Source organism: Rhagoletis zephyria, unplaced genomic scaffold (genome assembly GCF_001687245.7).
Source record: "Rhagoletis zephyria isolate East Lansing unplaced genomic scaffold, Rhagoletis_zephyria_1.1 Rzeph_scaffold_00038, whole genome shotgun sequence".
NCBI classification, from domain to species: Eukaryota; Metazoa; Arthropoda; class Insecta; order Diptera; family Tephritidae; genus Rhagoletis; species Rhagoletis zephyria.
Window position 1 is genome coordinate 398,929 of NW_016157122.1, and position 14,474 is coordinate 413,402.

Sequence of the window (14,474 nt, forward strand, 5' to 3'; positions counted from 1 at the left end):
TATGAAACGATTGTGGGAGAGTTTAGATTTTTCTTTTATTTTAGTTTGAATATCAACTATTTTTGGCGATCGGTTTTCTTTCAAGAACTCCAGAAAATAATAGAAATGAAATGCTATTGTCCTTACCTTGTGCTCCCACTGTATCTCTGTCTCTTTCCTGTTCTTCGCTTGGTCACGTTGAATTTGTTCCACTGCGCATTTGGCGTTTGTGGCTTTTTCGATGTCGTTAAATCTATTCGCACAAAAAAAAAAAACGGATTAATACAAAGATAGTAGAGAGAAATATAAAATTCATAAAAAATAAATTTAAGTATAGTAAGAAAGTTTTGTTTTACTTGAGTCCCGCTGTCACCTCCTTCCACACACGCCTGGATTCGTATTCTTCTTGTTCAACGATTGGTCGAACTTGTTTCTTAAATATTGGAATACGATTTACGTCTACGAATACTTCAGTTTTCTAGAAAATTAAAAATTACACAATTTTCACATTTCAGTTTCGCACTGTGAATTGGAATTTCGTTTTGCACATAACACATCTTACACATACATACATACATATGTACACATTGATATATATATATATATATATATAGAATATAGAATTTCTGTTAATTTCAATTAAAGTAAGTAAAAAAACAACAGTTATGTAGTGTCTAATGAAATATAAAACATCAAGGCAATAAAGAAAGAGCGTACAAAAAATCGCAAGAAATTTAATTTTCTAGATGAACAAAGTAGGAATAGCAACTGGCTCAAAATATTTAAGAGAGAAGTACAAGAATCGTTTATGTGTCGTTTTGTTTTGTTTTGTTTAGGGGTGGACGGAGTGGTTTGTTGAGAGCAATTGAAGGATACTGTTAGCAGAAAGTTATTGGAACTGATTTACAAACATATAGAGAAAAATTGAGGTGTTGTTAGGAAACATACATATAGCTATATAAGATTTTAGTCCGCAGTTATAGAAAAAAATTAAGAAAAATCTGATGGCAAAGTAAAATCTGCCTTTTTAAAAACATATTCTATAACCACGGACCTTTTGTGTTTTTATAAAAATTCACAAGCATACTGCAACATCAAAAACACAAACAAGCGGTTGTACACAGTTCTAAAGCGGGGAACATTACATTTTTATCATGCCATTTGGCTTCCATAAGACCGCTCCATTCTCCAGCTATTGACACGAATGGCTTCTTCTCATTGGGTGCATATATCTAAATCAAATAGAACAGATATACTAAATGTCAATACGTAAAGTTAACTTAGCTGTTTATAGTTAGTACCTCTGCAGTCACTTTATTCCGCTTGCCGCCATAAAATGGTTTTGTTAAGAATTCAATTGTAGCATGATATCCTGTCTGCGGGCAACGTATTTCCACAGTGCCACCCAATTCGATCCATGGGACGGTTAAAATAGATCTAAGAAAAAGGGGAAGGGAAACGAGTCGCCAATGAGCTATCACAATTTGCCAATTATGTGCAAGACCTTTTTACCTGCCATATCCATTTGGAAACGTTACTATATATTCCTCACTATGGTCTACCAGAGTAACAATACCTTCGCCGATGTTATGCACTCCGATGGAAAGGCCAAGAAATTTCGATTTGGTCCAAACATGCGCGGAGAAAGTAATTTTCTTATTAACATGTTCAGCATAAAAGGCGGAAACTGTAAATGTGGAGCAATAAAATATCGGTCACGAAGTCTGTTGTAATGCTAAAATCAATATTTACTCACTTGGCGGATGATGTGAAACCTGTTCCGCCAAGAACGTCAGTTGATTGCGATGACACCAGGGCACCGGCCCGTCACTAACTGCAGTCTCGTCGGGTACTTCACCTGAAACGATTGGAAAACTAATTAGTTTTTAGCCATAAAGGAGAAACAAACAAGAAAATAAGTATGTGTTAATCGAAATTTTAGCCTAAATAGTGGATAGCAAATATGTATTTATGTATTTAACTTTTCAAGGAACAAATAATAATTTAGGAGCCGAGATATATACAAGTACTACCTAGCTCGGTTGGCAGGTCACACATTTGAATTAGTTAGTTAGGATGTAAGCATTTAATATGAAAAATATACTTCCATACGAATATGAGGACATCTCACCTGGTATATCCCAATAGCATTGAAAAACTTCACCCAATATGGGATTGTAAGGTTTTTTGGCGACAGCGCTTTTTCGACCAGCGTGATAGGCACTCAAATACCAGCGACAAGTCTCAACAATACGATCACGAGGTGTTTCCATCTCGGCAATTCTGCAAATGCAAAAAAAGTTTGTTTATTACTATTCATCACTTTTATATATATATATATTTTTTTGATTTCGAAATAGTGTCTATACCTTAGGAAGAGATCCGGATGTGCAAAGTAATCGGCGTACATCTCTAGCAATGAGCGTCGTTCCAAAATGAATGTGGGCAATACGACTTTGGTCAAGTCCATGCCAATCTTCACTTGGGATATGAGATGGGAAATCATCGAACCGTGCGCTTCCATGCTGATTGTACAGTCCTCCTCCTCCTCGTACAGTGCATCGTAATCGATGGAGCCTTCCTCGCCGTAATTTTGGAATGTTGCATCGCCACTTCGTCGTGGCGCAGATGCTGCAGCAGTTGTTGATGAACCGGTTGGTAAGCTTTCCGAAACAGTAGACAGTGCTGTCTGGTAATCATCTAGTCGATCGACAATCGATGACTTTGCACTCATGTCCGCCGAGGCACTACCCTTCGGTGGAAATGTGTCCGGTGCATTTTCATTTGTAGGCGATGACGTTTCCACTGAGAAGCTACGTGTGGCACTATACACAAATATAAATGTAAAGAGGAAATGCATTATTTATTTTTATGACGAACTAATAAAAATAATAATTGTAAGGTTGGGCATATTATAATAAAAAAAAATCATCACACCCCAACAAACTCCCATCAATTATACCAACACGAATTTTCGGTCTCTTACATACTATTTGGATTAAAGACATCAATTTTTGTCGGCCCCATTGTACATAGTGCAAGTGTGTATATAGCCAATGTAGTGCAAATCCTTCATCCTTTTTAGGTCCCCCATTTAGTTTATTCTCCGAATTCGAGAATAAAGACTTCAAACCCCATTCGGTTGTTACCCATATTTTAATATTTATTTAATTACATCCCTATTGCGAGTGTCGACTAGTAGTAGATAAACGACTATAATTCGATTATCGCCTTTTCATGGTATTGTGAATGTCGATTTCTCGTTGAATAAGCGACTATGCATAGTTTTTAGTCGCTCATCCTTCTGCAGCTGTTTATTTGTAGAAGGCTGAGCGCCTATAATTTATTTACACTGACTTATTGAACGAGAAAACGACGTTCAAAATACCATGGAGAAGCGATAATCGAATAATAGTCGTTTATCTACTACCAGTCAACACTCGCAATTGGGGTGTTATGAAATAATTTGAATTAAATTTTTCAACAGGTGGCAACTCTTTTCGAAAAACTAAAACCAGTTTGCACATCTACAGACCACGCGCTTTAATTTGACATCTCATTTTTGAAAATCGGGCGAACGGTACAGATCTTTTATCCTGGCAAAATATTCCTTCGCGTATTAAATATCTGTGGTCACAAGCAATAACCGCCTAAGTCGACTTAAGAAAGAATGGAGTTGTATATGCTATCGTATTCTTCAACCACTATTCCATGCGTATGTGAAATCCCCCATTCGCCAGCTAGACTACTTAAAAAGTGATAGGCAAAAATATGTTGCTTTCCCCATAAGGAAAACATTACAATCCAAATGTTTAAAACGTTTTTTCTCGAAGTCGGGGGTTTCTCGACTTATGGGGTTATTGCTTATGACCACAGTTATATAGATAAGTAAGCTGCCAACAGCGATATTACTATGCAGGTGAAGGTGACAGAAATCTCCCTTGAGGTGTTCCTTTTACAGCAAATTTCTTAGTGGAGGCATCGTTTCTGCAGCGGTGAGGTAACTGCTTCTGGGCTAATGCTACCGAAGGCGCTTTCTATGAATAGGAAGACAGCTAAATATTACTATGTGTGTGTCGCCCCATGTTCGCGATAAAGCTGTGCAGATATGGAATCCACAAATGCGCCTTTGTTGTAGGCTTGTGGGGCAGCCGAAGATTCGGACACAATTCTTTCCATACATATGTAGGTGTCCAATATGCGAACTCGTGCGGCTTTCTTCGTTTTGGAATTCTTGGCATATATATAACACATCCGGCTATTAAAACAAATTTCAGTTTAGCGACTTTCAAGAAAATATAGACTGTGGCACATTCGTCCTTAGGTTAAAATACCTTTCATGATTTTTTTTTGGTTTTGGAATATAAAAATGTCGCCTTTAGGGACAACACCCAAACGGAAACCTTTAGATAACAAACGTTGAAAGAAGCACAATTATTTGGTAAGTAACTCTTTACGATTTCGGAGGGCAGCGCTGCTCGTTGGTCCCTAAAGGGTTAACAGTTGTTAATATAAAAAAAAAATCATAAAACCTTAAAATCAATTTATTGTGGAATTCCCCTTTAAATTGAGATATCGGCCCCAATTCAGGTCGAGCACTTTCACGGTGACGTTTAATATTCATGAAAATGTGAAACGATAAAAAGGAACTGTCGATTTATGTCACTATAAGCATCGCTTAAATCCAACAAAAAATAAAAATAGTGAAGGACGAGAACAAAAGCACGTATACAAATGCAAAAGTAAATATTCCCACACACACACAGAGATTTGTGGCGTCGTGAATTGGAAGCCCCGCACGTACCTGAAGCTGACACGTCGCACCCATTTCTTGAACATCTCTTGGCGAAACGGCGACCGACTTGTGCGTGTAAATATTTGAGAAGTAAATCGAGAAGCTTTAGATGCCTCAACAGACTGGCTAACCGACCGACTGAGCGACAGCTGACTGCCGCTGGATGGGCTTCAAGTGTCAAATGCGAGCACAGGTGGCAGGGCGACAATGCCGTCGAGATTCCTTGGAATGCGTTAACGAGGCAAAAAAACTTGCCTGGTGTGCGTGTGTGAACGGCGTCACGCATGCAAGTACTTGTCACGGCTGCGGTGTGGTGGCGGCTAAGGACGAGGAGTGTGGGCGTGTGCGTGCACGTCCAACATAATACGACTCGAAGTGCGTCCGAGTGTGTGCGTGTTTGTATGTGAATGCGTAGTGTTGCTATTTTTTTCTTAATAAATTCCGAGTCCAGCGGCGCGAATCAGTGTCGACCGGCAGGGCACTTAGCAAACGACCAAATGACACTGAGCACTGAAAATGTTTTGCATTGCATAATTTTAGGCGCCCGAACCTTTTCGCTCAATTAAATTTATTGCTTATTCAAGTAATAATGTGCATACCAAGTAATATATACGAGTACAATAAAAATATTCGAGTCAGCGCACACAAACAACAAACGGAAACATATCTATGCCGTTATGATACTGCGACGAGCAGCGCAGAGGGGCCAGCACTGTTCAGCAACGTCATCTGCGACAGATGCGTCATTTTAAGTTGAACACATGCCAAATTTCGCCGAAAACAGTCGGTATATAGTCGGTGCATATACATATAGTATACGCTGTACAATTCGAATTTTACGGTTTTGTTGTACCCGTATTTCGCTTTAAACATACACACACTAAAAAGAGCCAATTTAGGAAAACCTTCGCCTTTTTCAAAATGGAATCACTGTGTTAGGCAGAGAAAATGCACTAGTATTGAAAAACGGATCTATTCTAGATTTGCATTAAAATATTTTGAGTCGATTTTAAAAGCAAAATATGTAATTTGCGTTCGTTGTTTAAATTTTATTAAAGTAAATAGTCGGAACTTGAGCACAGCCGAGGCACTACTGACTTTCGTTTGGAATAGTTGAATCGAGTTGAGTTGGTGAGATTGTCTAAGGCAGAAAGGGTTTAGTAAACAATGAAGTTTGTATAATTTTAGGAGCCCAAAGAGAACAGAGAAGAGAAAGAACAGAGAGAAAAAGAAAAATCTTAAGAGAGAAGGATATTTGGGAATGATGAGGACGATAGAAGTACATAAACAAAAGGGTCGGTAACAACAAGAGGAAAATAAAATTGAAAAATCCTACGAAAATCCTTAGGAAATTAAGTTAAATTCATAAATTAACTTTCAACATAAATATTCATAAAAACGCTTTCTACATGACTTCGCGAATTAAACAACCGATGAAAATCTGATGAAGTGATGAAGTTTGACATTTTTAATGTACATAACGACGCCTCTAAACCATACCATGCTAAGTCACCTTAGACTTAGTCAGACTTAGCATAGTATGGTTTGGAGGTGTCGATATGTACAAGTATATAGGGGCAAATCCATTGTGAAGTAATAAGAACGAGAAGAAAAATTTGACACTATATTATTTGAAAGTTTTCCTTTAAAAATTTGCAATGCTAATGAAATTCATTTGGAAATAATTGGATATTTTTAAATGGAATTAAATTATAAAAAATGATGGAAGATTGAGATTTCTCAAAAAAGGTATAAAACTATGTTCATTTTACAGCGTATACTTAGTTTCTGTGAACAGTTGTATAAATTACTCGAACAGACCTACAACCTTTGCACGGTCGTGCATTTTTTATATTGAAGCTTCAATTTTGGTCTTAAAAAAATGGCAATGAATGCTCTAGCATGCATGTCCGCGAACGTGTTAATCTTCCGGATACCTAATTTCAGCATCTCGTGATCATCACAGATCTTTTCTTTTTGTAATCTTAAAAAAAAAAATCATCCGACGAGGAATTACACTTCGTCCAAACCCTCTAGTAATATTTTTTTTATATTTTCGAACGAAAATCAAAAAACAACTAATCAAGAGAAAATTAGTCCTGTTTGTGTTGTGAGAGAATAAGTGTTTTAAAGCGCATGTCAGTAGAACGATGCATTGGGGAAGCAAGCAAAGACAAATCTCTATTAGATATACTTATAATGCAATATTGGCAAGGATTTTGAACAGAATAGAATAAGAAACAAACCGTTAATTTTGCGTTAAAATACAGCGACACGGATAAATAAATGATAAAAGCAACAAGCAAAAACATAACATATGAATCTTTGTGGTTTTTGCTAACTGCACATAGTATACATATTAGGGATGCCAATCCCGGGATCCGAAAAATTTTAAATATCGAATTGATAGTAAGAACTTGCTTAAGAGTTTGAATTATGATTTTAGTAAACTGTCGTACACCATCAAAATGTTGAGTCAATTGCGAAAAAATGGCAAAAAATCGACATTTCATTATGAAGTAGAATAAACATGTTTTTGTATTTTTTATTTAACTTTTTTTTACTAATCATTACTATTTGTATCTAATGCCGAATTTCCACTAGGCATTGAAATGACAAAAAATATATGCCATTTAAAGTTATGTCTCAATGGAATCGCGGGATCACAATTTGCCGCATATTTTAGCATCCCTAGTATATATGCACATACATATGTATGTATATATATATACATACAGGCATTTGCAGTTTGAAATAAAAATAAAACGATCTTCCTATTGCATACGCAGTCACCGGTGCCCATAAGTGTGTGATATAGGAATTAAAAAATTAAAGACAATTTAGATAGGCGAAGCGGTTAAAATGCCGTCGCTTGGGTGTCAGCTGTGTGCTTACTTTGCCTTCAAACCACTTCTAATTGCCTACTTTACCAATTCATCTTCGACTTACCTCTTAGTTCGCTTATGCCACGTAGCGAGTGTTTAATTAAACTTGGCTAGCTAGCAATGGCAAGCCTGCGCTCAAACCTTCTGTATGCAAGTTAAACATAGTTGGATGAGCGCGACCTTGAACTTGCGGTCTACCAAAGCCAATGCCTAATGAGCGCCTACTCCAATGTCGCGACTCGCGAGCGTCTTGATTTCAAACAATGACTCTGTAAATCAAGTGAACTTTTGCAGTCAACGAACACAGTCCACTGCTTAAGAAGCATTGTATGAATATGTATATATGTATATGTACACATATGTTTATATGCATGTGCCAGGCACGGTTCCAAAGAGTGCCGACATGTTTTTTTTTTTTATTGTATTCTAATTCATTTCACTCTCCATTTCCTTCCTTTTGACTTTTTGCAATAATATGTCTGTATTACAACACTTACACGCAATTTCCCCTTACTGTAGCCGCACATTCGCCGCGCTTGGCATTATGTAAACTCATGCGAATCACTTGGTGGATGAGGTAAAATTCACATTAAGGTTTTTAATAAGAAATACTGCGTTGTCTGTCCTAAGAACGAAATATGTACCCAAAAAACAATCAACAGCAGCGCCCGAAAGATACTGCGTTGTACTCGCCGTAATAAAAATGTGAAATATTCATTCTCACTTTGTGCCTACAGAGTGCAGTGCATAGAAATCTTTTATGGGCAGCCAGCCGCCAGTCAGTCCACTCACAGAGTGCGGTTAATTATAGATGCTTACAAAAAGTAGGCAAAAAAAAAAAATGAAAATTATGAATGATACTCGACGTGTTGCAATGAGAATGTTTAGCGAATGAGATACGGTGTGGGAAATGGAAGGGTAAGCCCCGAGGCTAAAAAGTAGATTTGAGCCTGCTTGGCAGTTCACAATTTCAATTACAAGTGTATCGATTTGATTAAGGATGTCCTTACAAGGAACAAAAAAAAACGAACAATACGAAAAGGACACAAATAAAGCAGGGAAACAATTGTGAAGCGGACATTTGAATGCACGTGCGAGCACACAGCGACCCTCAAAAATAGTCCATTTCAATTCTGTAGCAATGTCCAATTTAAAAATCCAATAAATGCTTGTTGCGGTTCGTTATTTATTCAAAAGTATTAAATAAGATGATAAAGTTATGTTAATAAATATATCTCTAAACATTTAGGGAATTCTGAATCCCTTTAAGGAATCACATTGTCATCATTTTTTTTTCTCAGCCATTAACCAGGAAATATTAATTTGAAGACAATATACGATTAAAATTGAAGCAAAGGTAAAGCTTTCAATTCGTGACTAATGTAATGGTAGCACTCATAAACATGCTAGGACAAGTAGATAGTTTCAGGAGCTAAAGACCGTTCCTAAAGCATTCTTGAGAGTTGTTGTTGTAGCGGCTTGAGAGTCATTCCTTTCTCTATCATTTTTTTGTATGGAGTGGCACAAATTGAAGGGCTCCTGCTTCGCTACCCATAGAACGGTTTCCCGATGGGCTTTGGCAGGTCTTTTTTTTTTTGTTGATGAGTTCTTCTAAAGTTGCTTCTTTAATTCATACAAATTATACTTCTTTAATGTATTTATTTAAGGTTCATATCAACTTCAAGGCGAATTCCCCCAAACGCATGGATTCCTTGTTTTACTACAAAATACGACTATGGTTAAGCACAATTGTTTTATCGTTTCATCGCCGTTTCGACGGGATTGGACCAGAGGCTACAGTATCCACACCGCAGCTGGGCATGTCACCTTTCCTAACAACATGCAACATCTAGTTACATGCCACATGTGTACTGCCAGATTTGGCTGATTACACACTTTGCTTTTCACTTAGACAATTTTGCGACCAAAATTTAGCGTAGCGATTGTCAAATTGCCTATTCTGCGCGTCACCGATTTATTTTGCAATGGGAAATTCGTATTCTGAAAAATTTTTACCACTTCTTGTAAACCCAATTCTAGGTACGTTGGTAACACTATCAATATATTCAACAATTCAGCTATGAAGTTTTACAGAAATTCTGGTATTGCATATTTCACGGGGCTATATTTTGTTACCACACCTTATAAGAGTGCACAGAGAGCGAAAAGGTTAAAAATCCACAGAAACTTTATTTACCGGTTACAACAATTGTTTTGCCAGCGTAGAATGGATCTGATAACAGGGAGCTACAAAAAAATGTCATGAAATACACCCGAAACAAAACCTATTGTAGATTGTAGCTATGGTCGAGTGCAACATGAAAATAGGTTCCGTAAAGTTCCTGAACTTTCCATTTATTTCCAAAACAATCGTTATGTTCGTACTGTTTTTCATCCGACTTCAAAAACCTAACATGTTTTGACAAGAGGATTTATAGACCTTTAAAATGATGTATAATAATATATACACACATAAATAGACTAAGCAGCTTGTTGGAAGTTTTTATCGGTTAAATTTTAATAAGCCCCTATTTTTCTTAAGTTTTTCATAAAAATCGTTGTTAAGCAATTTAAGCAAAAATACGATCTCAAATTCATGTGTGTAAGTACCGGACATCACATTTTTTGAGCAGTGTGGCTAAGGAGCTCATCAATATTTACAAAAAATTTATATCTATATAATATGGCTCTTAAGCAAAAAATTTAAAAAACCGTCTTGAATAGTTTTGAAATCGGACAAAACCGAATCGGAGTTTTTTGAAATTACCGTTATATGGGTGAAGAGAGTGGTTTTTGTTCGATTTCAAACATATTTTGGGACAGTGAAATCAGAAATTAATCAAAGAAGAAACGCTTTGGAAGCGCTTCTTTCATTTTCGGCCAAAGCTTTGGCCACAGATATTATTTGATGCCTTATTCGTTAATATAAAGTGACCTGAGTGGTGCACTCTGATATGCTCCACATAATTATAAAAAACAAATTTCAAATAACTACTCGGAATAATTTTTTTTTTTTTGTCTTAAACAACAGTACAGTAAAATGTGCGTTTTTTAGGGATCTCAAATAGTTTCGTGAACTATTGGGTTACTATTTTTTTTTTCTGTCACGCAGTGGTAGTTTTGATCGTTGATGTGAAACCTTTTTTTGTAACGGCATAAAAGTTCATGTAAAACATCTTTAGTTTCGATGTGGTAAATATTGATCTGCTATTAACTCTCAAACGCAGTGAACGAAGCGAGCTAACGAACGGGCTCGTACGACGAGCACTGTATGGAAAGGTAACAAACGGCATTCACTGAGAGACTGTCACCACCTTCCTGCTATCTACCACAGAAGATGAGCTTCAATTGCCAGGAGAGACACGCGTTACTCTGGCTCAAATGCGGTCTTGATATTGTAGCAGGTTAAGCTCCTATCTAGACCGCGCCGTACCCACTGTATGACCGACAAGTGAAGGTTCCCCACATGGCACTAACTTCACATGCCCACTCAACCAAACTGAATTAACACCTCTCTTTCTCTGGGCGGCAACGACCACGATTGAGGATTCTAGGCAGGGCTACGTAGCCGCTACAACAGTAAGATCGAAAACATAGAAAATAAATTTCCAAAGTGCCCAACTAAAATTTTTCTGACTCACTATGAATAGCTTCTGGTTTAGGCCGTTAGCTATAAAGCTCTATAAAACACATAATGAAAAGGGACTTAATAAAAATCTATTATGTAATTTACTTACTAGCTAGGTGAATTTCCCATACTAGTGAACGGATCATCGTTCGCGTCGTAGAAGTCCTCTTCATCTTCGCTGCTAGAATATGAGGTTTCAGGCACATCTACAGCCAGAGGAGCTGTTGTCGCTAAAAATTTAATAGAAAGTGTGATAAAAAACTATTCTAGATAAATAAAGTTCTAGGAAACGTGAAAAAATAAATTTGTGGTATATTAGCAAACAAAGATTTTAATTAATGAAAAGAAAATTTAAAAAATGTAAGACAAAGCAAATGATAGAAAAACACTAAACCGATGAAGGACATGAAAGTGTTTATAAAAATACAATACACTATTTGTAAAATGTTGTAAGTAAATGGAACAATAAATCTCACTTTTCTCAAATGTATGACGTAACTACAAATGTATGTACAAAGCGAAAGTATTGAAGAAAAATAATTTGGAAAAGTTCTAAAGATGAAGTGGATAAGGAAGTATGTATAGAATAAAGAAATTTCTGTACCATGAAAATTTTTAAATCAAAAATAAAGCATGCGACGAAAATTTTGAAAAAAAATGCTTACTAAAACATTAAATAGTAGAAACCCACAGACGTATATATACATACATACAGACAGTTTGTCTTGGTCGATTGGGGATTCTACTCCTCTACTTACCACCAACTGGGCCGCCGCTAATGGCGATTTCGACCGCAGTGCCGTACTCAATGCCATCGGCGATAATGTCAACAATATCAATGCTGTTGGCGGTGGGGCTAGGCAGCATGCCGATGTGTTGATATTGGCGTTGATAACGGAAGTATTGTTTGGTTTTTTGTTGCTGCTGGTCAAGTTCGATGCGCTGCTGATGTTGCTTGGGTACATCATTGACAACGCGTGGCACTGTTTGCGGCAGTAAGCCTATTTAAACGCGATTTCATTATAATGCAAATACATACATACACAACCACCAATACTGCTTTATACAATACATACAATGTACATACATATATATACATAGGGATACGTAAAGACACATAGATAGTACATATCTATACCTAACGTAATAATCTCTATTACATACTATGTATGCCAAGCAACTAATTGAAACACTAAGTAGAAGTGGGAGGAGGAAATTAGCAAACAAATTAAATGGCTGTTTTTATAGAATTTCAGTTTTGAGGTCGATAGCCTGCTTTTTTATTAGTTCTCTTAATTTGCCTATGAAAAGTCGAAATAGCAAAATTGAATGCAGTGAGAATATTTGATTTGATTTTCTCCAAACAGCGACCACCTCCACCTTAAAACTTACAAGTCCAGCCAGTCGAGGCAATGCAAATTATTATTAAAAAAGTCTGCCGAATTCAACCTCTTCTAAAATTACTTCAAGCATCAGTCACATAGTAATATTTAATGCCCAGAACGCGCCAACTAACGGCTTAAAACAATCGATTTTTTTAAGCACTTTCAGAGTGGAGCAGTATTGAAAAAGTACTTTCATTACCACCACGCCTGACTGCACTTTTACTCTCAACTTATATTCCTATTTGGGTTTTTGCCGTCAACACATCGCGTTTTTTTCCCAAAACAATATATGTTTATGCGTGTGCTTTCACCTGACTTTCCTTCAATTAGAGAAGACTTGGCGAACGTAGTTGTATTTGAAAGTCTGATCACACTTTGATAGTAGAAATTATTTATTGTTCCATGGATGACAACGAAATTTAAATATTCAATGAAAATGCCGTGGCCAGTCTGATTTTAGTGTCGGAGTTTGGGTTTAGGCGTCGACCTATTTGCTCAACACAAACTTCGAATGACCACAACATATAAGCAACAAAAATTAACTATTTGCAACCTTATTCTACTGTGCCGGTACGACAGCCACGAGAGTCTGGCCGGAGTATGGCCACTCCAAAATTATTACCCAGACTATTTGAAGATTTTTATACTGTCAAAATAACTAGGTCCGGGTCATGATTCATGATTGAATTCTTCCCCTTTTTCTTCTGCTTCCAAAAACCATCCCTGTGGGTGGGAGTGCCAAATTTTAGAAAAAAGCTACTTACAAAACCTTTAATAATTGAATCATGGGTCCGGGTAGTCGTGAAACGCCAGCGGATTTGGGAAGACGTATCAAGGAAGTATGTATCTATTACACTTTTCTCATAAGCTTCAGTGAACGGTGAACAAAAGAGAAAATAGCCGGTCTAACCGGACATACAACAGAAACCAGCAAAAAATTCTTTAATTTTACGCGTTTTAATGTCGGTAATGAATAGAACAATAAAACGGAGTTTTATATAACAATATGAAGAAGCATAAACGTAAACAAACGCACACTTAATATGAGTAGTCGTTAAACCGAAAATGCCATGCGAACGTTAACATCATACTAAGCGAGATAAAGCCAAAAGTAAAACTAAACAAAGCGAATTGGAAATTACTCGAAAGACTTCAAATGGAGAAAGGGGAATTGACAAAATCCACCAAACAAAGGAAGTGAATAATAAAGGATGAAATAAGCAGGCATGTAGGTGGGTGGGTGGGTGAGTAGCTTTGTGACAGTTCCAAAGGAAATGGAAACGGAAATCAAAACACCGATAAAATTTGCTGGCAAAAAGTACTAAAATGGAAGCGACGACTGAAAATTATTGCATACAAGAAAAAGGCAAACAGATGGCTCTAAAACAAAACAAAAACAAAATTAAGCAGTGCGATGACAATCCAAAATATGTACATATAAATGTATGGCAAAATGAAGACGAAGCAAATCAAGCATAAGCGAAAGCAGGAATGAAAAAATGTAAACATACCATTCTCCGTAGTGGAATCCTCCTCCTCCTCCTCGCCCCCGCTCACATCCAGTTTTGCGCCCGTCACCGGATCTATGCCGCTCGTGAGTAGCGTTTTGCCTGCCGCTGCGGCTATCATAGCGCCCCCAGAAGTTGTGCCTGCAGTATGCATGCTCGTCGGAGTGGCAGCGGCACTGTTGCTGCGGGTGGTCGCAGTTATGGGCCCATTGTAGATGCCATTAATTGGATGAGCCATATTTTTGGCAATTTGTAGACTTACAATGGAGTGCTTGATATGATCCAACATGGCCT

At 37.1% G+C, this 14,474-nt stretch overlaps 1 protein-coding gene across 4 annotated transcripts in view; it reads right to left on the reverse strand.

Moving 5' to 3' along the window:
• The window catches only part of LOC108365904 (oxysterol-binding protein-related protein 9), a 38,563-nt gene that overhangs the window by 2,403 nt on the left and 21,686 nt on the right, over positions 1 to 14,474 (reverse strand). The window contains exons 5-15 of one of the 4 annotated variants that reach the window (XM_017620115.1): positions 14,184 to 14,472; positions 12,046 to 12,288; positions 11,397 to 11,517; positions 2,349 to 2,804; positions 2,111 to 2,262; positions 1,736 to 1,837; positions 1,492 to 1,666; positions 1,281 to 1,416; positions 1,125 to 1,211; positions 336 to 457; positions 127 to 232 (exon numbers count right to left, since the gene is read on the reverse strand). In XM_017620115.1, coding sequence (XP_017475604.1) covers positions 127 to 232; positions 336 to 457; positions 1,125 to 1,211; positions 1,281 to 1,416; positions 1,492 to 1,666; positions 1,736 to 1,837; positions 2,111 to 2,262; positions 2,349 to 2,804; positions 11,397 to 11,517; positions 12,046 to 12,288; positions 14,184 to 14,472 — 1,989 coding nt within the window. The other 3 variants (XM_017620125.1, XM_017620133.1, XM_017620139.1) reach the window with 3 other exon arrangements.